At 47.0% G+C, this 25,660-nt stretch overlaps 1 protein-coding gene across 2 annotated transcripts in view; it reads left to right on the top strand.

Moving 5' to 3' along the window:
* Positions 1-7,883, top strand: part of USP10 (ubiquitin specific peptidase 10) — a 103,019-nt gene extending 95,136 nt beyond the window's left edge. For both annotated transcript variants that reach the window (XM_068260180.1, XM_068260179.1), the window contains exons 12-14: positions 498-642; positions 2,317-2,382; positions 4,261-7,883. In XM_068260180.1, the coding sequence (XP_068116281.1) occupies positions 498-642; positions 2,317-2,382; positions 4,261-4,448 (399 nt within the window). In that variant the 3' untranslated portion in view covers positions 4,449-7,883. The remainder of the gene's footprint in view (positions 1-497; positions 643-2,316; positions 2,383-4,260) is intronic.
* Positions 7,884-25,660: the final 17,777 nt, after the last annotated feature.

The following is a 25,660-nucleotide window of genomic DNA, read 5'->3' as shown; positions in this document are numbered from 1 at the left end:
TGAAGTTATTAAAAAGGAAAAAAGTTCCCAATATGTTTTGCACAGAACTGGTCTGCATGTCTTTACATAATCCGTTTTACACAATCTCCTGGTTCTCCCCCATTGCATGCTGGGGATGTTGGTACAAGCCGGGCTTGGGTTGATCATGTGACCCTCACACACTCTTGGCGGGAGAGCTTTTATTATTGTATTTATGAAGTGTCGACATTACACATTGCTGCACAATAGATTGATGGGTTTACATACAACAAGGCGCTCACAACAAAAAACAAGATCATGGAAATGTCTAACAGTAGTTCATAGTCTGTTCTAATATGTGAGAGAGGGTTGTCCGACAGTGCAGGTGCCTGATCAAGCTGGAGACTCTGTGGGAGGGCCCTGCCAGAGGCTCACTATCAGGATGGGTAGACCAATAGTTGCATCTGTTGAGTGGGTGCCCAGCAAGAACGTATTATGTCACTGGTCAGCTGATAGTGACTCCTCTCCTGTCTTTTCAGGTGGAGATCAGCCGGAGGGTGACGCTTGAGGAGCTGCCTCCCGTCCTTGTGCTGCACCTCAAACGTTTCGTCTTCGAGAAGACTGGCGGCTGCCAGAAGCTGGTGAAGAATATCGATTACCCAGTCGACCTGGAAATTAGCAAAGGTGAGTCAGAGATGAAATATCTACACATCAGCAATCTGTTATGGGGGGAGAAGAGGATGAGGCGCTGACTGGTTTGTGTCCACACCAACCCACAGAAGCCCCCACTGCTCCCAGCATGTGCCCCTCCACCACTGCTCCCAGCATGTGCCCCTCCCCCACTGCTCCCAGCCTGTGCCCCTCCCCCACTGCTCCCAGGATGTGCCCCTCCCCTACTGCTCCCAGCATGTGCCCCTCCCCTACTGCTGCCAGCATGTGCCCCTCCCCTACTGCTGCCAGCATGTGCCCCTCCCCTACTGCTGCCAGCATGTGCCCCTCCCTCCACTGCTGCCAGCATGTGCCCCTCCCTCCACTGCTGCCAGCATGTGCCCCTCCCTCCACTGCTGCCAGCATGTGCCCCTGCCAGCATGTGCCCCTCCCCCCACTGCTGCCAGCATGTGCCCCTCCCCCCACTGCTGCCAGCATGTGCCCCTCCCCTACTGCTGCCAGCATGTGCCCCTCCCCTACTGCTCCCAGCATGTGCCCCTCCCCTACTGCTCCCAGCATGTGCCCCTCCCCTACTGCTCGTGCCCCTCCCCTACTGCTGCCAGCATGTGCCCCTCCCCCCACTGCTGCCAGCATGTGCCCCTCCCCCCACTGCTGCCAGCATGTGCCCCTCCCCCCACTGCTGCCAGCATGTGCCCCTCCCCCCACTGCTGCCAGCATGTGCCCCTCCCCCCACTGCTGCCAGCATGTGCCCCTCCCCCCACTGCTGCCAGCATGTGCCCCTCCCCTACTGCTGCCAGCATGTGCCCCTCCCCTACTGCTGCCAGCATGTGCCCCTCCCCTACTGCTGCCAGCATGTGCCCCTCCCCTACTGCTGCCAGCATGTGCCCCTCCCCCTGCTGCCAACATTTGCCCCTCCCCCCCACTGCTGCCAGCATGTGCCCTTCCCCCCCACTGCTGCCAGCATGTGCCCCCCCCCCCCCCACTGCTGCCAGCATGTGCCCCTCCCCCCCCCCCACTGCTGCCAGCATGTGCCCCTTGCCTCCATCTGTCCTACTGCCCCAGAGGTAAACCCCCAATCTGCTCTCTCCTGCCCAGGCATCCCCGTTCCCTAGAGGCACTGCAGAGCATTCGGGGAGACCAGGTATATTTTGTACTGGCATTGGAACACTCAGTAACCAAACATTCCACAGTGATGCACCTGCCAGCAGTAAATATGTCACCACTGTGATATATTTCAAAATGTAAATCAGAGTGAGGAAAGCTTTTACAATAAACAAACACTGACTAATATATAGTAAGTAATTTTGTGGGGGGAAAAAAAGAGGCAATTTTATCAATTATATTGTATTAAGTTGCTCACTAAATATACCACATCCAAGGAAATAATGGCCAAGTTGAGTTTTGCTGCCAGCAACATGCTATTTCCATATGCCTGTTTCCCCACTCCTACTGATCAGCTCACTGGTTGTGTGCTTCCTCAGTGTGTGCCTTCAGCGTGTTTGTGGGCAAGGAAAAGCCAGATCAGACTCCTCTGATCCGCTCATCCAACAATGGAGGTGGTTAAAGTTGGTCAGTGACTGGCCAATCATAATTGAAAGTGTGTGCCAGGCTCTAGAGATGTTTGTGCAGTCTGCCTCCTTTTGGGTGTATGGAGGAAGCTCTAACTTGTATGTGTCTCTTCTGTTACAGATCTTTTGTCCCCTGGAGTAAAAAGTAAGATCTTTAAAGGCCAAAGGACTTACCGTCTATTTGCAGGTGAGTGAATCTGACATAAGCGGGAAGAGTGTCGTGAAATTGTGAATGGGGGACTTGGTGTTTATTAATGTAATAGGAAATAAGATCTTTGGCACAGCGGCGATAAACATTAATCCCTATGGTGCATCCATAGAACCCGCATCCCAGCACAAATCAATGTAGTGTTGCAGTAGATTAGAAAAAACACTGCAACAACCCTTGCAACACTGTAACGGCAAAAAAAAATCCCCAAATTTCCTTAAAGTAAATCAGAGACCTCGGAAACTAAAGATTTGATACTTACCCGGGGCTTACTCCCACCCCATAAACATGTCCGAGTCCCACGCCGGCCTCCCATGTGCCTCCGTTCAGCCGCAATCAGCCCCGGTAACTGGTTCAGTCGCGTCAAGTCGCAGAAGACCCACACTGGACCCGACTGAGCCAGTTACTGGGGCTGAACGGCAGACCACGCGAGAACGGCATGTGACTCAGACGTGTTTCTGCTGCTAAAGGAAGCCGCGGGTAAGTATCAAATCTTTAGTTTCCAAGGTCTCTGGTACACTTTAAGGACTGTGACTAAAAATGCTGCGTGATAGTGATTAGCGAGCTGTAGTGGGTGTTTGGCCTATACCACTATCATAATTGAATAAAGTGGGAGTATGGAGAGGTTTGCTAAGTGAGTCTCCATGCTATCAGTGTCATTGTGGGGGGTTGTCGCACCTTTTGGAATGGTTTGTAAAACTATTGGGGGTAATTTGTACTTGCGTTGAACAGAGCATATAAAACGCATTTTTGATTGAAGTTCGGTCTGTGATTATTCAAACCTATGATGGTGTTTTTAGTGTTGAAGTAAACCCAGCCACAGTATGCGCGAGAAGCAATACAGTAAATTTTAATTCCTGCTATGTGCAGATTTGTGAACTAATCCATTTAGGATTTTTTTTTCCTTTACACCAGGCTGTGTACTGTTGCCATAGTTCCCAGCAAGTTTGTAAAAAGTTAGGCGCAGACAGAAGTTGAAATAATGTATTGGCACTCTGATGCGATACAGACTGACTTAAGTGATAATATATTTCCCATAGATTTTTGTACCGAAATGAAGCAACCCTTTAATCTGTTCCTTTTTTACAACATGGCTGCCGCATGCACTACATATGCTAAGCCAGATGTTTTGTTTACTTCAAAGGACAATTATAGAAACTTTATACTTACCTGATGCTTCCTCCAAGCCCCCTGTAGTCCGTCTGCTCCCACACCATCCGCCCGCTCCCCTCTGTTGTGCTGCTTTACGCATGGTAAAGTCTGTGACTTGGTGTGTACTACTGTGCATGCGTGGTCCAGGCTGATCACGCTTCCGTGGCCATGGGCATTCTGCGCATGCACAGTTCTTCAAGACTGTAACTGCACTTGCGCAGAATGCTCCTGACCACAGGAGCGTGACCAGCGAGTTGGTGTGGCCAGGACTGCACAGGCTCAGTGGCCTGCAACCCAACTGGATTGTAGACTCCTTAGCGGCAGAACGGAGGGGACCAGACAGAGTGCAGGGGCTGGAGGAAGCCCCAGGTAGGTCAAAATCCTTTTGCTATCATTGGCCTCAATTCACGGAGTATTATCAAACGTTTATCAAACACTTTATCAAACGTTTGATAATTTACCTCATGGGTAAAATCTCACTCTGGTGTTATATATTTGTTGAACGTTTTATCGGTAAAACATTCGATAAATGTATAACACCTTAGTGAATTTAAAATGAGATTTTACCCACGAGGTAAATTATCAAACGTTTGATAAAGTGTTTGATAATGCTCCGTGAATTGAGGCCACTGTCTCAGGTTTTGCATATATTATGTTGATTATGTTCTTGCCTTCATTTACCATTTCCTTTGTTTCTCCTTTTAGTTGTTTACCACCACGGGAACAGCGCCACTGGTGGTCACTACACCACCGACGTATTTCAGATCGGGCTGAACGGCTGGCTGCGCATCGACGACCAAACAGTCAAAGTGATTAGCCAGTTCCAGGTGGTAAAACAAACTGTGGAGCGCACGGCCTACCTCCTGTATTACCGCCGCGTAGACCTGCTGTGAGCTCCGCCGACACGCGCAAGACTCCTGCTTCATAGTCACAAGGATCACCTCTTCACTTCCTTTTACTTTTTTTTTTTCCGAGTGATCTTCCTATTTCCTCTTTGCTTCCACTTGTTTCCTCTGATTTTTTTTTTTTCCTTTTGAGTTGTTAGTGTAGAATAGGAGGAAGGGTTGAATGGGATTCGCTTTGCGGCGTCCTCCTCGGAGGAAGGCACTTGGGGGCAGCAAAGCATCAGGTTTGTTGTTCCATTCCTGGAATGCTGAAACTTTAAAGCATACCATGTTACTTAAAAAAATTAAGAGTTGAAGGGAACCTGTCATCGTCTTACAGCGTGGGATCGGGATAAGGAACGTCATATCATGCCCATGACGTACTTACCCTGAAACTGACTGCTTTCATTACTTCTCCAGCACTGGATCAGAGAGGCAAGAACTGGCATGACAGGTTCTCAATAAAGAGGTTTTCCAGTTGAATTTATTTATAGTACTGGGGGAATGAGATCCCGTAGGTAATGGCAACATTGGTCTGAATGGAGCGGCACTTTTCTGTCCAGGGGTGTGGCCATCAGAAGCAGGAAAGCTTGCCCGCACCATCCAGGACATCACGGATTGTCATACTAAGGTGCAAGGAGCTTTTCCAAGGAACAGAACATTACTGCTCCTGGGATTCTTTACTCTAGTTTGCCAGCCAGGACGTCTCTCTAACCATGATCCCACACCAAGCTTCTTTCAGCTTTTATTGAATGCCAAAGTCAAGCCATGCAAAACCAATAGATTCCATCGCATTTTGCTCCCTCTGATGGTTACTCATGGAATTTACCGTTGAGCATCTGAATGCACAAAATGCCTTCAGTTTTTGGCTTTCAGTAAAGGGCTAGAAGAGCTGTTGAAAAGCGGTGGGGTTGGTGATCAGCGAATGGAGTCTTGGATTATCTCAGCTGAGCAAAACTTGAGCCAAAAAGTTTTACCTTTGCAATCTTTGAAAGCTTCATTGCAACGCAGTCTTGCTTTGGTCTTCCTAAATGTCATGATTTAGTTAGCTTTAAACAGTGCGGGAGGCAAAATACGTTCTTGTATTTAGCTGGTGTAAAAATTTGCTGAAAGGCAGCCCTGATACCATCCACAAGAGCTCCATACTAGGCCATGGCGGCTCTGCACCAACACCGCAAAGGTCGTCACTCGTTGTTACTGACTGCTCTGCCGATGTCACTGCAGGGCCACCATATTGGACTGTGAAGCACTTATGGATTCCGTGAAGACAGACTGTAGGTAAGACTTTAAAGGACAGGTGCGAGCAGGGAAAAAAATGATCTACTTACCTGGGCCTTCCTCCAGCCCCTGGCAGCCTTTGTGTCCTGGGATCTCCTCCATTGCAGATGCTGACTTCACCAGGCCTGCATCTTCTGCGCGCAGCCGCACCGCTGGTGCTTGCACTTACGTGGTCTGGAGCATTCAGCGCAGCACTGCGCAGAAGATGCGGACCGGGCGAGGTCAGCATCTGCAACCCGGAGCTGCGGCGAGGGACATATCGGCTGCCAGGGGCTGTGGACTAAGCCCCAGGTAAGCAGATCTTTTTTTTTTTATTATTCCCGTACTCGCACCTGTCTTTTAAACCTCTTCAATACCTGAATGTATTAATCCTCCCTCACCCGCTGATTTTGTAAAGTTCACGTTCTCCGCTTTGACGGACTGAACTCAGATTTGTGCTTAGCCTGGCTGCAGATTCCGTGTCAAGCCATAGATACGTTATTAAAGTAAACCTAAAAAAAGGTTTCATACTTTCATCGTGTGAAATCTCTGCATGCTGCAGAGTCCTCCCCGATGTCCACAACCCCTCTGCTGCCCGCCGAGACCCTCTTCCTGTTCCCCTCCGTGTATGAACGCAAGTGTGCAAACAGCAGTGCCTCTGCAGTAGTGCAGAGCCACTCATGGACAGAGAGAAAATCCATGCATGAGTGGCGCCGTGATACTGTGTAGCCCACACAGTATCACGGCGCCACTCATGCCACTGTGTGCCTGCGCTCGCACACGGAGGGGAGCACAGCCGCGAGCAGTCTGACTTTAATGGCAAAAAGGGTCCCAGCGCGGGAACGGAGCGGCGTTGGAAGATTGCGGAAGCTTCTGGACCATACAGAGTTTTCACCTACTGAGATAATTTTTTTTTTGTGTGTGACTTTGTTTACTTTAAAGAGAGTCTGAAGCGTTTTTTTTATAACCTTAATAACTTTTCAGACTCTCTTTACACAGCATCACACTTCTACAAGTTGGATTACAAAGTCACAAATGTGAATTTATTGCATCAGGGGTGAGAAAGTGAACGTTCTGCTTTGAAGTAGATATAAATAACCTCCTAATCTAATAGGTAATAATCCTTTGTCTCATCCTGGTAAATAAATTGAATCGGAGAACCTTTTTAAGTCACTGCAGTAGGGATGGGGCAGGGTTCATTATGATACCGCTTATATCTTGTTCTGCCACTAGATGGCCTCTTCTGGGGCAGGTATTGGTTTATATTCATTAGGGGTAGGGGGTTGGAGGCGATTGAGTTTATTCTGAAGCAGCAGCTTTCCGCTGGATCCCATAATCAGGACTTTGTAAAGTTCGGCAATTGCTGCTACCACCTTGACTCAGCCCCGTGGAGGAGGTCTGACGATTCTTATTAATAAAGAGAATACATTTTATTTTTTTGTTTTTTTAGCGTCTAGGCTAGAAGTGGCTGCGTGGCCTTTTTACGGGCACTCCCACGCTTCGCCAAAGACTAAAGTGCACCAGCATTCAATCTTTTACATGTGAATAAAACGTGGCAAAATATAGACATGTCCCTTCCAACAGGCTAACGCCCCCGTCTCTCCAAGTTATCTGTCACTTTCCGCTTTTTAGAAATAGTGAAGACTTAACTTGCATAAAACCAGATTGTCTAAAAAAAGAAAATCCATAAGGCTTATTTTTTTTCCTTTTTTCAGTAATGCTGGGTGCCTCATAGTAAAGAAAGATTGAGGTATTAATGGGTTTTAATTCCTTCCCTGCTGGACAGCGGCAGCCTTTTAAGTCGGCCGCGACCTCCAGTGGCCGGAGGCTTTAAAACTGATTGCAGGCAAATACAAAAAAAATACAAAAAAATTACAAAAAAATAAAAATTAAAAAAAAAAAGGTTCTGAATTTGAAAAGTAAGTTTAGATGAGTGATGTAACTTTAACTGCCATACGACTGAGAACTAAGGCTTCTGTGTACACCCAATTTTAAAAAAAAAGCTCAGAGAGAGAGGACGGTAGATTAACCAATGATCATCACTTTATCTTCCAGTCTGCTTTGTTTTAATTTCACGGTCTCGCTCTCCTATAATGTTCAGTTCCTAATCGTACACAGTTTAGTGATATTTAGGAGTATAAAGTTGTTGCTCATCAATAAATAAAAGTCACTAAGTTGGTTTAAAAAGAGACTTTTGTGGTATGTGTTTTTGAGTGAAATTTGAGTCAAGTTATATAATTTCCTAAATTTCTCTTTGCAAAGAGGGTCTCCAGCTGAACTTCTGGTACGAAATGGAAATCAAATACAAGCCGTGGATACTTGTCACATGATTGGATGTCAGCAGACCAAAAATACGCAAACAGGTTTATTCAAGCATCAAGTTGATATTTCAATGTTTTGGAACGTCGGACCTAGAATCAGTCCGGTGTCCATGAAAGCACTCGCTACATAGGCATCAGTTTTTCCCAGGCAGACGCCTTTCTAGCGTGAACATCGCCTACTGGCGAGTACTTTCATGGATGCAGGGCTGATTCCAGTATGACCTTTTACAATGTTGGAATATCAGCTTGATACCTGCTGAAACATTTTTTCATATTATTGGTGTGCCAACATTCAATCATGTGACTCCATTATCCACAAGGAGTTGTACATCGACTATTTATCTGAGCACCCAGCATCGTTTTATGGTAGAAAACATACGTTGTGAACAGTTAAAGATTTGCTTTCACAAATACCATCCCGAGAAAACAGTTGAGCCCTTGCAGAGACTGGGCGTGCCTGTGAGCTAGATCTGACCCCCTGCCAGGCGGCGTCTTCTCCCTGCAGAGACTGGTATGCCTGTCGGCATGATCTGACCTCTGCCAGGCTGACACCCCTCCCTGCAGAGACTGCCATACCTGTGGGCAGGATCTGATCTCCTGCCAGGCGGACTCTTCACCCTGCAGAGACTTTCGTGCCTTTGGGCTGGATCTGACCCCCTGCCAGGCAGTCTTCTCCCTGCAGAAACTGGGATGCCTGTGGGTTTGATCTGACCCCCTTCTCCCTGCAGAGAGACTGGGCGTATCTGTGGACTGGGCCTGACCCCCTGTCAGGCAGAGTCTTCTCCCTGCAGAGACTGGGTGTACCTGTGGGCTGGATCTGACCCCCTGCCGGGCGGAGTCTTCTTCCTGCAGAAACTGGTATGCCTGTGGGCAGGATCTGACCCCCTGCCAGGCGGCGGAGTCTTCTCTCTGCAGAGACTGGCGTGCCTGTCGGCTGGATCTGACCCTCTGCCAGGCTGACACCCCTCCCTGCAGAGACTGGTGTGCCTGTGGGCAGGATCTGACCCCCTGCCAGGTGGACTCTTCACCCCGCAGAGGTGGCGTGCCTGTGGGCAGGATCTGACAACCTGCCAGGCAGTCTTTTTCTCCCTGCAGAGACTGGGCGTGCCTGTGGGCTGGATCTGACTCCCTGCCAGGTGGACTCTTCTCCCTGCAGAAACTGGGCGTGCCTGTGGGCTGGATCTGACCTGCCAGGCAGAGTCTTCTCCCTGCAGAGACTGCCATACCTGTGGGCTGAATTTGACACCCTGTCAGGTGGACTCTTCACCCCGCAGAGACTGGCGTGCCTGTGGGCAGGATCTGACAACCTGCCAGGCAGAGTCTTTTTCTCCCTGCAGAGACTGGGCGTGCCTGTGGGCTGGATCTGACCCCCTGCCAGGCGGAGTCTTCTCCCTGCAGAGACTGCCATGCCTGTGGGCTTGATCTGACCCCCTGCCAGGTGGACTCTTCTCCCTGCAGCGTTGGGCGTGCGAGGAGCATTATGCTACATATATAATTACCTGCTTCAGTACTGCAGTTTTACCTTCCCATATCTTCTCCACCCTGTTGGCCAATCAGACTGTGTCACATGACATGAAACAGTGTTGGAGGCCAGAGCAGCAGTACTAGAGGACTGGGCAAAAAACTGTTAACCGATAAACTTCTGCAGGAGGGCAGAATATCTTAAAGCGGATCCGAGATGAAAAACTAAATATAACAAGTGACTTGTCTATACATCTTATCTAAAGTTTAGATAGTTTACACAGCAAATCTATCTTCAAACAGCTTCAACAGTATATTAATATTTTCTCCTGTGATACAATGGGAGCAGACATCTTTTCTGCTTGTCACTATTACACAATTACACACACAGGCAAGCTTATCTGTATCTAGGCATGCTAATCTGCATATTCTGTGAAAACTCCACTCTTATCTCCTCCATTACACAGGCAACTGATTTGTATCTGCACTGCAGCTCTCAGATTGTGAAAACTCTGCCTCTGAAATCTATAGCTAGTAACACCTTTTTCACCTGCCCAGACTGAAATCCCACAATCCCTTGCAAGCGCCAAGGCACTCTGGAGAAGCTGTGGGTGTGACTTATTTAGTTTATAGGAAATTAGGGTATTAAAACAAAACAAAACAAGTATTTGGCTTGAGGAATGCCCTATAAACTATATGTAAGGAACACAATTATGCAATGAGTAAAAGTTCATCTCGGATCCACTTTAAGTGTATTTTGCAAATGGTCTCACTAGATCTTTCTAGAAGACCCTTTAAAGACCAAGGGCTGTTCAACTCCAGTCCCCGATGGCCAAATCCATGCCAGTGTTTAGGATAGACTGAGAAATGTGTTCTACTTAAACCACACCTTTCCTGATTCAGTCTTACACTGACCTATAGATTGACCCCTCGGAAAAGCCGTATATACCGGCGTATAAGACGACTTTTTAACCCTTAATCTTCTGCAAAGTGGGGGGTCGTCTTATACGCCAAATATCAGTCTGGAGGTAGCGTCAGTAGTTGGCGGGCCGGGTGTCAGGCTGTGGTGAAATTACCTCATCGTGCAGTCTTCCTGTGAATAGAAAAGCAGATTGCGCTCAGCCGCTTGCGCGGGTATCAGTGCGGCTTCCGGGGTCACCTGACTGGTGATGTGTGCTCTCCACAATACAGCCCAGAAATCTCAATAGTAGAGCGCACTGATTTTTATGGTGACAATACCGCTTTAATGTCCCAGCCAGGGTCAGCCATTGGTTCATTGATGTCAACCAATGAGAATCCTTACCAGCTGGGACTCCCTTTAAAGACGAACTGCACTGAAAATAACGTAATGAAAAGTTTTACAATTATTATTTACAAATGATTTAGTCAGTGTTTGCCCATTGTAAAATCCTCCTTCCCCTGATTTACATTCTGACATTTATCACATGGTGACATTTTAATGCTGGCAGGTGATCTCTGTGAAAGGAGATGCTGCTTTTTTTGACAGTTGGAAACATTGCATTGTGGGAAATAACAGCTAAGGCTCCCACAGTGTCAGTACCTAGGTGCTGACCATACCATTGTGGGAGGTGTTTCATCACAATATCAGCCATACAGAGCCCCCTGATGATCTGTTTGAGAAAAGGAATAGATTTCTCATGGGAAAGGGGATATCAGCTCCTGATTGGGATGAAGTTCAATCCTTGGTTACAGTTCCTCTTTAAGTTCAGTGTTGCAGCGAAATGGGAGACTAGGCAAAAGCATCTGCATTTTCAGCCGGTTTGTCCCATTGAGCCATCTCATAGGTTCCACTTGACCACTGCTCAAATGACAGGACATCAAGTCTGCATTTCTGCTCAGCCAGGTTGACCAGAGGCCTTGGCTATTTGATTTGGCAGTAGTAGGGCAGAGATGGGCCTTATGCCAGGCAAAAAGAGGCATTGGCACATGTCTAACAGCAAATTCACACTTGCAAGTCTTTAAAAGACGTTAACACTGGTCAGCAATAGTTGGGCCTTGGAGGCGATACAAATTTATTGTAGGAGTAAATCTTTCCTGGATGCTGACCATGACAGTATTTGTTCCAGTAGGGCTGTTTGTATTCCAGAATTCAGAGGGTTCCAGAAGACCGATGCCACCAGTGTTATTCTACAGCTAAAAGTGGAAACCCCATCTAAAAGGTTCTTTTCTTTCTTGCTGACGAGCAGCAACCACAGTGCAGAGAGTTGCCAGGGACTCTTTAAGGAAATATAAAGTTAATTCCACTTACTGTAAGAGTCATAGTTTGGCATGGCTTGCTGGTGGTTCTACGTGACGCACTCTGTTTTTCACCCCATGACTGGGACAGAATCTCCTGACACCGGCCTGTTACGCCTCTAGATCCAATCTCTACTAACCGCTAATTTGCTACTTAGGATGTCAAACTTCATTCCTCTCAGGCTGAGGTCCTCACACATTTTTGGCACAGCTTAAATTATTTGATGGGACTGATTTAGGAAAGGTGGCTCATCAAGTAGAACATGTTTCTCCATCCATACTAAACACTGGTATTGATATGGCACTCCAGAACTGGAGTTCAACACCTGTAAGTCCTAACACTGCCCCAGGCATCTATGGAGCCCTCTGCTGGCTTAAGGGGCCCATACACTGATCGATTTCAGCCATAGATCGATTCGATGGAATCGATCGCAAATCAATTCTATCAAATCTATCGATCTGTGGCTGATATTGATCGATTTGATCTATCTGACAGGAGGGAAAATCTAGGTCGATCTGCTGCCAGGCCATAGAGTTGCATTGGATCTTGTGGTCCAATAATGCATTTAGATAGATTTCCAATACATTTAATTCTGACATTTTCTGGAAATATGTTCCTAGTGTGTGGCACACATCAGATTCCTGTCAGATTCGACTTGACAGGCATCTGACAGAAATCTGACGGTCGAATCTGCTGCAAATCCATAAGTGTATGGCCACTTTAAAATATGGCTCTATACAATATGGAATTACGGTAGTCTGTTTTGGTATTTTAGGCACATACAGTAGAATATCATATTAAATGCTGATATACTCAACCTCTGGCTATAATAAACTCAGTCCCCAGGTACCGACTATGCTCCCGTATCGATATACAACGTATGACCAATTCTGTTGTAGTAAACTACTTGGCCGGGTATCTTTAAATTTAACGTAAGAGATTGTACTGTACTACTAGGCATTTTAACTTGTACAAAAGTCTAAGCTCTGGTCAGAATACTTCGCTAACAGGGAAGTCTGGATGCTATAGAGCAGAGTTCCCCAACCCTGTCCTCAAACCCCACCAACAGTACATGTTTTGCAGAAAACCACAAACGTGCACTCTCTGCAGAGCGGATTAACTACCTGTGTGGATTTCCACAAAACCTGCACTATTGGTAGGCCTTGAGGACAGGGTTGGGGAACACTGCTTAGAGGGCTTGTCGGCAATTTTATCATGGGCATGCTCCACTTCAACCACGTGTGGCAGTACTGCACAGTTAGCTGGAGCTGATGTTGCACGAGCGGCTACTGCGCAGGCGCGGCTGTGCTTGCACGGCTGCAGCACAGACTCGCTTGTGCCAGTAGGGAAACGCAGCCCCGATCAGCAGGAGGGTCCTGGGCAGAACAGCGTGGGAAGCTTCTGGAAGGTTTCCCTCCTTAGGTGATTCATGTTTGCTTTAAAGGGAACCTGAACTGAGTCAAATTATTTGAAATGAATACATATGCTGTACCTGCAAATGAATATTGCATACTTACCTCGCCAACGGTTCCTCTCAGAAGCTCGATATTTTCTTCGAACAAGATCTTGGCAGAACTGAAATATATCGGTTGCCGTCAGTTAGGGCTCTTTTCCACTAGCTGCAATCTGCTTCAAAAAGTGCATCGCAGCCACTTTACTGATTGCAAGAGCACCATGATGTACTTGCAAATCGCGGTGCTCATTTTCCATTAGTACATTTAGCCTTTTGCCGCACATAATCGCTGGCCTGCGCGATTCTCAGCGTGATCTCATTTAGTTTCCTTCAAGACGCAGTTGCGGATAATGGAAAATACAACTTTGCATGATCGCAAACGCAGCACGATTGTGCTTGCGGCCACGCTAGCTAGTGGAAAAGAGTCCTTCTAGCTGTAAGGACAAATAGTGTGCAAAGTAATGTCAATGTTTCCCAATGGCTCAAGTGGACAATATTACAATAAAACAGTGTGCTGACCCAGAAGCTGTTACAGGCTCATTGCCATTTCTAAAATTGAGAACTGAGAATTCCATCGATCAGTGTGTACATGCAGGACAAGGAAAAGTAAAGTAGACTACACAAGAGGCAAGTATGACCTGTGTATGTTTATTTTCAGTTCAGGTTTGCTTTAAAGTGACACTTAAAGGAATACTATTAATACCCAAGTGTTCTAAAATGACAATGTACAAATAATATCTAAGTAGCTGTGTAAACATTTTCCTACTTTTCATGTTAAATATCAGAGGCAAAAGCTTTAATTTGAGTGTAGGATTTAGCTATATTGGGACAAATCAATTGCAAAAGGGGTGTCTGCTTCAATGCACAGCCAGTGTTGCATATCAGACTACAGAGTATTTTTCTCTGAAAGCAAAAACAGTATGAAAAGCTGTGACAATTACAAATGTTCATAACAAGTTTCCTCTGCTCTCTTCAGACACTTCAGTCAGAAACACAGGACACAGAAGCTGCAGCTGTTGGGAGCTTTCTCTCTCTCTCACACAGTTACACACAGGGTTAACTGATCAAATGTGAGGGGAATTTACCCTCCCCTCATGGTTCATTCTGCAGTTTTGGAGTCAGTAAAGTTTGAAAGTATTTTGATAACAGTAAACAAAGAGGTTACTAGTGAAATGTATACACCAGTACTTAGCAGCAATTCCCAAACCATTCCCATCTCAATTGAAAAAAATATGTAAATCGATAGTGTTCCTTTAACCTCTTGAGGACCATGGGCTTTACCCCCCCCCTAAAAACCAGGCTATTTTTGTAAAAAAAAAAAAAGGCCACTGCAGCTTTAAGGCCAAGCTGCAGGGCCGCACAACACAGCACACCAGTGATTCCTCCCCCCTTTTCTCCCCACCAACAGAGCTCTCTGTTGGTGGGGTCTGATCGCCCCCCTCCCCCCCAGTGTTTGTTTTGTGTAAATGTCGCTTTTTCAATAAAACTGCCTATTTTTTTTCTTTTTGTTTTACCCTCCCTCCCACCCCACAGCCAACCAATAACAGCAATCAGCTGTCATAGGCTTCTGCCTATGAGAGCCGATCGCTCTCTAGTGTCCCATGGGTGTTCCCAGTACAGCGCTGCTGCCGATCACAGCGCTGTACAATGTAATTAGATGGCGATTCCGCCGTCTAACAGTCTCCCGAGCGGGAACCGCCGCTCGGAGACTGAAGGCAGAGCTCTGCTCCGCCCACTAAAAGGAGATGCGCAGCGTGCATGCGATCTCCTGTACTGCGAGCTCCAAGGACTTTACGCCAATCGGCGTTAGCTGGTCCTGGGGCTGCCGCCGCGGGCGTGACGCGGGCAGCAAGCGGTTAAGTAAAAAAAAAAAAGTCACTAACCTGGGGCTTCTACCAGCCCCCTGCAGCCATCCTGTGCCCTCGCAGTCTCGATCTGATCCTCCTTTCCCCCGCTGTTAGCTACTTTTACTTTCGGCAAAAGGCCTGGCAACATGTCTGCTTCTTCGTGTTCCTGTCCACAATAGCAGTATAGAGGGCGCTATTGTGGACAGGAACGCGCAGAAGCAGCCGCGTGGCCAGGCCGGTCGCCAAAAGTGAAAGTAGCTGCCGACGGGGAACAGGAGGTGCCGATTGAGACTGAGAGGGCACAGGATGGCTGCAGGGGGCTGGTAGAAGCCCCAAGTGACTAAAACTAATTTATTCGTTTTTTTATGTAAGCATCCCTTTAAGTTCAGTTCCAGAAACCTTTTTTTCTGACTGTTGACGGTTTTAACTATTTTTGTTAGAACGGCTTTAATGGTACGAGTTATAAACATTAAAGGGGCCCTTAACTGTGAAGGAAAAAAGTTTAATTCACCTGGGGCTTGCCCAAGCCCCCTGCAGCCGTGCTGTGCCCTCGCAGCATCTCGAGTGTCCTCCGGTCCCCCGCTGCGGCTTAGTTACATTTTCAGCCATTCACCCTTCATAGTTAAGGTTCGCTTTAAAGGATGATTTACATAATTGCAAAATGCAATTACCTAACAATTGCGATTTTCTTTCTTTTTTTTTTTGGTTACAGCACTTTTCATTTTTATTCGCATTGTGATTGCGTCAAAAATGCTGCATGCAGACCATTTTATACAAATTGCAATGATGCACCCATAGGGTAAGAATGCACTAGCGCTTTGCCAATCCCCGGCTAGCATTGCGCAGTCGCCCCCAGTGTGACCCAGCCCTACACAAAACTACCATGTACTCATTTTGAACTCAACCCACCTGCACGGACATGAGGCAAAGGTGAAGGGAGCCGCTACACGCCCCTGAAGCCACGCCTACCTATTGATAGTCTATGCAGAGGCTCACTGTTCTCTAGTCAGGGCTGTCCAACACCAGTCCTTGCAGGCTATATCCTTACCAGTGTTTAGCATGGACTGAGAAATGTGTTCTACTGGATGAGCCACACCTTTCCTAATTCAGTCCCAATTATTGTGAGCTGTGCCAAGAATGTGTGAGGACCTCAGCCCTAGAGGAGTGGTCCAATTATTGTGAGCTGTGCCAAGAATGTGTGAGGACCTCAGCCCTAGAGGAGTGGTGATGGACAACACTGTCAGTGATGTCACTGGTCTCTAGTGAATGGATAGGCTGCATCCTTAGTGATGTCACTGGTCTCTAGTGAATGGATAGGCTGCATTCTCAACGAGGTCACTGCCCTCTAGTGAATGGATAGGCTGCATTATCAGTGATGTCACCGGTCTCTAGTGAATGGATAGGCTGCATTCTCAGGGATGTCACTGGTCTCTAGTGAATGGATAGGCAGCATTCTCAGTGACGTCACTGGTCTCTAGTGAATGGATAGGCTGCATTCTCAGTGATGTCACTTGTCTCTAGTGAATGGATAGGCTGCATTCTCAGTGATGTCACTTGTCTCTAGTGAATGGATAGGCAGCATTCTCAGTGACGTCACTGGTCTCTAATGAATGGATAGGCTGCATTCTCAGTGATGTCAGTGGTCTCTAGTGAATGGATAGGCTGCATTCTCAGTGATGTCAGTAGTCTCTAGTGAATGGATAGGCTGTATTATCAGTGATGTCACTGGTCTCTAATAAATGGATAGGCTGCATTCTCAGTGATGTCACCAGACTCTAGTGAATGGATAGGCTGCATTCTCAGTGATGCCACTGGTCTCCAGTGAATGGATAGGTTGCATCCTCAGTGATGTCAGTGGTCTCTAGTGAATGGATAAGTTGCATTCTCAGTGATACCACTGGTCTCTAGTGAATGGATAGGCTGTATCCTAAGTGATGTCACTGGCCTTTAATGAATGGATAGGCTGCATCCTCAGTGATGTTACTGGCCTCTAGTGAATGGATAGGCTGTATCCTAAGTGATATCACTGATCTCGAGTGAATGGTTAGGCTACACTCTCAGTGATGTCACTGGTCTCTAGTGAATGGATAGGCCGCACTCTGTGATGTCACTGGTCTTTAGTAAATGGATAGGCTGCATTCTCAGTGATGTCACTAGTCTCTAGTGAATGCATAGGCTGTATCCTAAGTGATGTCACTGGCCTCTAATGAATGGATAGGCTGCATTCTCTGGCCTCTAGTGAATGGATAGGCTGCATTCTCTGGCCTCTAGTGAATGGATAGGCTACATCCTCGGTGATGTCACTGGTCTCTAGTGAATGGATAGGCTGCATCCTCGGTGATGTCACTGGTCTCTAGTGAATGGATAGGCTGCATCCTCAGTGATGTCACTGGTCTCTAGTGAATGGATAGGCTGCATTCTCAGTGACGTCACTGGTCTCTAGTGAATGGATAGGCTGCATCCTCAGTAATGTCACTGGTCTCTAGTGAATGGATAGGCTGCATTCTCAGTGATGCCACTGGTCTCTAGTGAATGGATAGGCTGCATCCTCAGTAATGTCAGTGGTCTCTAGTGAATGGATAGGCTGCATTCTCAGTGATGCCACTGGTCTCTAGTGAATGGATAGGCTGCATTCTCTGGTCTCTAGTGATGGATAGGCTGTATCCTAAGTGATATCACTGATCTCGAGTGAATGGTTAGGCCGCACTCTCAGTGATGTCACTGGTCTCTAGTGAATGTATAGGCCGCACTCTATGATGTCAATGGTCTCTAGTGAATGGATAGGCTGCATTCTCATTGATGTCACTGGTCTCTTGTGAATGGATAGGCTGCATTCTCAGTGATGTCACTGGTCTCTAGTGAATGCTAGGCTGAATTCTCAGTGATGTCACTGGTCTCTAGTGAATGGATAGGCTGCAACCTCAGGGATGTCACTGCTCTCTAATGAATGGATAGGCTGCATTCTCAGTGATGTCACTGCTCTCTAGTGAATGGATAGGCTGCAACCTCAGGGATGTCACTGCTCTCTAATGAATGGATAGGCTGCATTCTCAGTGAGGTCAATGGTCTCTAATGAATGGATAGGCTGCATTCTCAGTGATGTCACTGGTCTTTAGTGAATGGATAGGCTGCATTCTCAGTGATGTCACTGGTCTCTTGTGAATGGATAGGCTGCAACCTCAGGGATGTCACTGGTCTCTAGTGAATGGATAGGCTGCATTCTCAGGGATGTCACTCTTGTGAATGAATAGGCAGCACAATTTGTCTTTAATATCTGACCTGGTTAGTAACGGTTATCCATACTTCATGCGTGTTTCTTTTATATCTGCCTGCCATTCTCCTGGACGTTTTTTTTCTTGATTTTCTTTTTGAAAACCGGTTCCGGTCGTGTCTGCAGGAACACCCCCCCCCCCCCCCCCCCCCCCTTCTCTTTCTCCTCTCATAGAAATGTTGCAATTTAGTGATTTTCCTGTGGTCAGAAGAGGATCCAGAGCAGATGAACTCTATTAATTAAGAACATAATGGTGCGCTGAGGCTCAGGTTGCTGCACAGAAGGTTATTGTGAAACACGGTGCTCCGTTTGGACCCGGCCCATGATCCATAGACAGACAAGCCTGTTTATCACTCTCAGTGGCTTCTGATCTTTCAATCTGTCGGTGTTTGGGAGCAGCTGCCAATAGACTGTTGGAAGCTGCTGCAAAATGTGCAACTGATTATTACAAACTGCTAAGAGGGAACGGATTACAGCTGTGCGGAGAGCCTCCCAGGCAGAGGAAAGGAGCTGACGATATGAAATATAATCAATGAATCTGTTTGTATTTCACAGAAGCCTATACCAGTGTCCTGATTAATAAAGCAAATACATTGTGATGGTGTTTCTCTCAGACACACAGGGGGCTGGAGTGCACAGTTAGGAGGAATGCAAACACACAGGGGGCGGGAGCAGTCTGCTCATGCACAGTTGGGCAGGAGTGCAGACACACAGGAGGCGGAAGCAGTCTGCTCATGCACAGTTGGGTGGGTGTGCAGACACACAGGAGGCGGAAGCAGTCTGCTCATGCGCAGTTGGGCAGGAGTGCAGACACACAAGAGGCGGGAGCAGTCTGCTCATGCACAGTTGGGCAGGAGTGCAGACACACAGGAGGCGGAAGCAGTCTGCTCATGCACAGTTGGGTGGGTGTGCAGACACACAGGAGGCGGAAGCAGTCTGCTCATGCGCAGTTGGGCAGGAGTGCAGACACACAAGAGGCGGGAGCAGTCTGCTCATGCACAGTTGGGCGGGAGTGCAGACACAAGAGGCGGGAGCAGTCTGCTCATGCACATTCGGGCAGGAGTGCAGACACACAGGGGGCGGGAGCAGTCTGCTCATGCACAGTTGGGCAGGAGTGCAGACACACAGGAGGCGGAAGCAGTCTGCTCATGTACAGTTGGGCAGGAGTGCAGACACACGGGGCGGGAGCAGTCTGCTCATGCACAGTTGGCCAGGATTGCAGACACACAGGAGGCGGAAGCAGTCTGCTCATGCACAGTTGGGCAGGAGTGAACACATACAGGGGGCAGGAGCAGTCTGCTCATGCACAGTTGGGCAGGAAGAGGCAGGAGCAGTCTGCTCATGCACAGTTGGGCAGGAGTGCAGAGACACAGGAGGCGGAAGCAGTCTCCTCATGCACAGTTGGGCAGGAGTGCAGACACACGGGGCGGGAGCAGTCTGCTCATGCACAGTTGGGCAGGAGTGCAGACACACAGGGGGCGGGAGCAGTCTGCTCATCCACAGTTGGGCAGGAGTGCAGACACACAAGAGGCGGGAGCAGTCTGCTCATGCACAGTTGGGCGGGAGTGCAGACACACAGGAGGCGGGAGCAGTCTGCTCATGCACAGTTGGGCAGGAGTGCAGACACACAGGAGGCGGAAGCAGTCTGCTCATGCACAGTTGGGCAGGAGTGCAGACACACAGGGGGCGGGAGCAGTCTGCTCATCCACAGTTGGGCAGGAGTGCAGACACACAAGAGGCGGGAGAAGTCTGCTCATGCACAGTTGGGCAGGAGTGCAGACACACAGGAGGTGGGAGCAGTCTGCTCATGCACAGTTGGGCAGGAGTACAGAAACACAGGAGGCTGGAGTGGTCTGCTCATGCACAGTTGGGCGGGAGTGCAGACACACAGGGAGGCAGGAGCATTCTGGCAGACACACAGGAGGCTGGAGTGCACATCGCATGCACAGTTGGGCGGGAGCAGTCTGGTCATGCATAGTTGGGTGGAAGTGAAGACTTACAGGGAGGCAGGAACAGTCTTACACACAGTTAGGCGGGAACACTGACACAGGAGTCTGGAGCAGTCTGCTCATGCACAGTTGGGCGGGAGTGCAGACACAGGAGGCGGGAGCAGTTGGCTCATGCACAGTTGGGCGGGAGCAGTTTGCTCATGCACAGTTGGGTGGGAGTGCAGACACAAAGGAGGCGGGAGCAGTTTGCTCATGCACAGTTGGGCGGGAGTGCAGACACACAGGGGGTGGGAGCAGTTTGCTCATGCACAGTTGGGCGGGAGTGCAGCCACACAGGGGGTGGGAGCAGTCTGTTCATGCACAGTTCGGCTGGAGTGCAGACATACACAGGGAGATGGGAGTGGGACAGAGCAAGCGCCTCGCCATCAACTTATGTTGTAATGTGTTCAGTCACAGCATCAAAAAGGTATGCAGAGCGGTGCATGCAGTGTGTTGCAATGCCGCAAACGCTATACTGCAACACACCCGCCGCAATATGAACATCACATAGGTGATGCATGGCAGTGCGTTAATCTGTGTTACAAAGCGTCCGTTTCGCCTCAGCGCAGCGCACTGCTGTGAACATGGCCTTAGAGTCATTGCTTATGGGCAGCTAAACCGTTTTTAGTAAAAGGCTGCATCCAAGCACAAATTTATTAGCCCAGTGTAAACATCCCAGGCCTGGTTATAAAACTTAAAGTAACCCTAACCTCCCTTTAAAAAAAAGCACACTATTATTTTATTTTCTGTGCTGTGACATAAAATCACAGCACTTTCCTCCCTCTTCAGCGCTCCCCCGTCCCCTGTTCTGCTCAGGCCTCAGCCGAAATCTTCAACTTGAGCAGAATATCGATGATGGGCGGGGAGGAAGCGTCAGTACTTCCTCCTCTCTGCCCGTCATCAGGAACATCCCCTCCACTCGCCACTATTAGTTCTTATGTGAACAGTGCGCTGTGTGCAGTCTTGGGGGTAATTTAGCTCAGAATGATAGTGTACTAAAAGTAAATGTATGTATTAGTACACTATCATTCTGATCTAAATTACCTCAGTACTGCACACAGCGCAGCTCCACAGCACGCTGTGGAGATAGGAACTGATAGTGGTGAGTGTAGTAGTGAAGTACTGACACTTCCTCCCCGCCCATCCTCGAGCTCTGCATTTCAGCAGAGCGGGGGGCTGGGCTGGGCGCTAAAGGGGGAGGATTGTGCTGTGTCACAGCACAGATAATAAAAAAGGCGTTAAAAACCATTTTATCTAAAAATGTGGTCAGGGGTACTTTAAGCTGTAAATTAGAGAGACAAGTCAGCAGAATTTGCCCTGCGGAATCTGTGCCTGAATTATATAAACTTCTGACAAGGCAGAAATACCGTAGCAATTCACATCTTCCGAGCTGCTTACCCCTCTGTAAGGTTCACACAACAAATACTGATACATAAAAATTTCCTGTGATGTCCTAGAGCTGAGTGTTCAGGAGTTCTGGTGCACTATACAGCTCAGCAGTGCCATGTTTGGACCCACCGCCAACCACGTCAGGCAGGGTCTAATCTAAAGGTCATGGGACAATTTTTTTTTCTTTGCATGCAATCATTCGTTCAGATTTTTACAATGGAATTGTACAAAAAAAACCACAGAGGAGAATATCGATTTTAAAACGATTCTGCAGTTGATTAGAATACACAATTTTGTCAATCGGAATGTTGGAAATATTGATAAAGAGAGTTTATCGGGGACCATTCTGGAAGTCTGACCAGCCCTGGCTCGCATAGGCATGTTCCGACCACTCGGGATTTTGGCACAGCGAGGAGCTAAAGGACGTCTCTCCCAGTGCTAGGTAATCTCGGGAATATGTTATCACGTGTGCAACGTATAGCGGCGCATGCTGATAATAACCGTCACAGCAGATCGGATCTTTAAGATCTCCGATGCCTCCGCGCAAAGTACTGCGATCGATTGACTTCCCTTCGCAGCCGTCGTGTTTTTCGTGTGACGTCTCAAGCAGGAGGAGGAATCGCTGAACGCTCGTCGTCAAGGGGACGTCACTGGACTCGTCGGGTGGTGATTATTCAGCCTAGTGAAGAAAAAAAAAAAGGAAAAATTCTTCCTCAGAAAATGAGGCTAATCAGGTCCTGCCAAACTGCGAATGTGAGAAAGGAAAGTGCAAACTAGGACTCAATTGTGTCTGAACTCAACATTTTTCTGATGTTTTAAAGAGCCAGAACCTCCGAGGATGTTCTGTTTCCTCAGCCAGTCACTGAAAGATTTGGCAGAGCCAGAGAGATCCAGGTTATTTTGGCACCTGCTCGGCGTACACGGTGTATAGGCGCCAACCATGGACCGTAATGTTAAATATGGCTATAGCGGTACAGCCTGGATCATGTTAGAATTACTGTAATTCAGGTGCCGGGCTGCCGGCAATAGCAGGACGCCAAATAACGCACCCAGACGAAGTAATTAGGAAATCAGCAGGGGATAAGATTTAACCTCCTCGGTGGCCACTTCATTTCCCTGCCATTTTTGTACCAAAAGCGGTGCCATTTTTTTTAAACGTTTCTGTATGTAGTAAGCATTTTTGCACACTGCTTGTAAGTTGCTGTCCGCAAGCATGTGTACATGTGATCGCCGACAGAAAGCAAGGTAAGCGACTAAGAAGGAAGAAGAACAAGCAGTGTCTCTCACACTATCTGTGCATAGAACTCTCAGTAAACCAACATTCTGCCGAGCTGCACCTGCCAGGAGTAAAGATGTCGCTGCCCGTGATTAATTTCAGTGTGTAAATCTGGGGAAGGAAAGCTTTTACAATGGGCAAACACTGACTAAATCATTTATAAATTAGCATTATAATAAATAAGCATGTTTTTGTTCACTACAGTTCCTCTTTAAGAAGCCTTTGCATTGCCAGTACCTGCACAGCAGCACCGCTCCCACAGGTGAGAAATTAATCTCACTTGTGAATATTGTGTGAGGCTGGGTTCACATAATACATATCGTGAAAAAGGCGAGTTTTATGCAGGTGCATGTGCGAATTTGTAATGAGTTTTTGGTGCATTTGCGTTTTTTTTCCTCAGATGCGTTTTTCATGCATTTTGCGTGTGTTTTAATGCATTTGCTGTTCGCATATGTAAAACGTGTGTGTTTTATATGCCTTTTTATATTTATGCAAATCACTAGGAGGACAACAGAAAGTGGAAACGCAGCAGAAATCTTTATTTAAAAAAAAAAACGCATAAAAAAAACAATCAAAACGCATGCAAAACACAGCACGTTGCGTTTCCATTGACTTTCATTATGTGTATTTTGGCAGCTATTCTGCGTAATATGCAACAAAACAGTTTGTGAAACGCATACTGTAAAACGCAGTTCTCCGCATTTTTTTTTCTGCATCATATTGACTAACATTGCTGCATAAAACGCAGCGTTTCTGCTATGTGTGCACCCAGCCTAAAACAGAACTTTACCTTTTGATAGAGATTAACTACTTCAGCCGTTTTCACTTTATGCATCCGAGCAATGTTCACCTCCCATTCATTAGCCTATAACTTTATCACTACTTATCACAATGAACTGATCTATATCTTGTTTTTTCCACCACCAATAAGGCTTTCTTTGGGGGGTACATTTTGCTAAGAGCCACTTTACTGTAAATGCATTTTAACAGGAAGAATAAGAAAAAAAACGGAAAAAATTCATTATTTCTCAGTTTTCAGCCATTATAGTTTTAAAATAATACATGCCTCCATAATTAAAACCCACGTATTGTATTTGCCCATCTGTCCCGGTTATTACACCGTTTAAATTATGTCCCTATCACAATGTATGGCGACAATATTTTATTTGGAAATAAAGGTGCATTTTTTCCGTTTTGCATCCATCACTATTTACAAGTTTAAAAAAAAAAAAAAAATAGAATTATATTTCATCTTTACATTGATATTTAAAAAGTTTAGACCCTTAGGTAAATATTTACATGTTTTTATTTTTACATTTTTTTATTATTTATATTAAACATTTTATTTGGGTATTTTTGGGAGGGTGGGATGTAAACAGTAATTTTTTTCTGTATATATGTGTTGATTTTTTTTTTTACATTTAGTTGTAGTTTTACTTTTTGGCCACAAGATGGCAGCCATGAGTTTGTTTACATGACGTCACTCTAAGCGTAACATGTACGCTTAGAGGGACGCATGGGGACGCTAGAGCCAGAAAAAGCAAAGCTTCCAAGAGAAGCTGTCACTTTTTCTGCGGGGGAGAGGAATCAGTGATCGAGCACCATAGCCTGATTCACTGATTGCCTGGCTAACGAACCACGGGCCGGGAGCGCGCGTGCTATCAGCCGTGAGAGTTCGCGCACATGGCCTCCTGGACGTAGCTAGTACGTTCAGGAGGCGAAAGTAGTTAAAGAGAACCTTAACTGAGAAGGATGTGGATTTGTCCTTTTAAAATAATACTAGTTGCCTGACTCTCCTGCTGATCCTGTGTCTCTAATACTTTTAGCCACAGCCCCTCAGCAAGCATGCAGATCAGGTGCTCTGACTGAAGTCAGATTGGATTAGCTGTATGCTTGTTTCAGGTGCGATTCAGCCACTACTGCAGCTAAATAGATCAGCCGGACTGCCAGGTAACGAGTATTGTTTAAAAGGAAACATCCATATCCCTCTCCATTAAAGCTCCCTTTAAAACAGAAGGTATTTGTGATTATTCAGGTTGGAGTGAGCTCTGGGGTGTCCCACAATGCATCACTCCTGAATATGCAAATCATCCCTCAGCTGTTGCATCTCTAGAGTCCAGACACTGAGTTCTTTTTTTGGTTGTTCTGGCACAGCTATTTTCCATGACTGTCTCTCTAACCCCAAAGAGGATGGCCTTGTCTTTCCCAAGACCTCTCTGTCTAACTTCAAAGCTACGTTTTATGGGCTTACAGGCAGTTCATAACATGCTTTTTGAACACTGTTTATGTTCCTCAGCCCTCTGAACACCCCAAATAAAAGGATTTTCTCCCATTAGCAGGCCAAGCACATCACATGGCTTCTCCCATTAGCAGGCCAGGCATGTCACATGGCCTGTAAACCTGGGCTGTAAGATTTACTGAACCCTAAAAGCCTAAAGGAGAAACTATTCTTTCTGTACACAGTCTTACATGAAAAAACATCAGGTGAAAAGTGAAAAAAATAGTGATTCTGTTTACCAATCCTGTTTTAGAAAAATCTGTATTAAACATTAAAGAAACACAAACCGCAGTTCTAAAAAAAGGTGATTGCTGCAAATTTTGAACTGGTGGTAAGACAGACACAGTTGCTCAATGCGCTGATTTGCCTTTTTGTGCACGTTAGCCCCTCCCAAACTGTAATAACACCCATTGTCCAGAGCTG

The sequence above is a fragment of the Hyperolius riggenbachi genome, chromosome 11, assembly GCF_040937935.1.
Source record: "Hyperolius riggenbachi isolate aHypRig1 chromosome 11, aHypRig1.pri, whole genome shotgun sequence".
NCBI classification, from domain to species: Eukaryota; Metazoa; Chordata; class Amphibia; order Anura; family Hyperoliidae; genus Hyperolius; species Hyperolius riggenbachi.
This window is presented reverse-complemented; position numbering and strand designations above follow the sequence as displayed.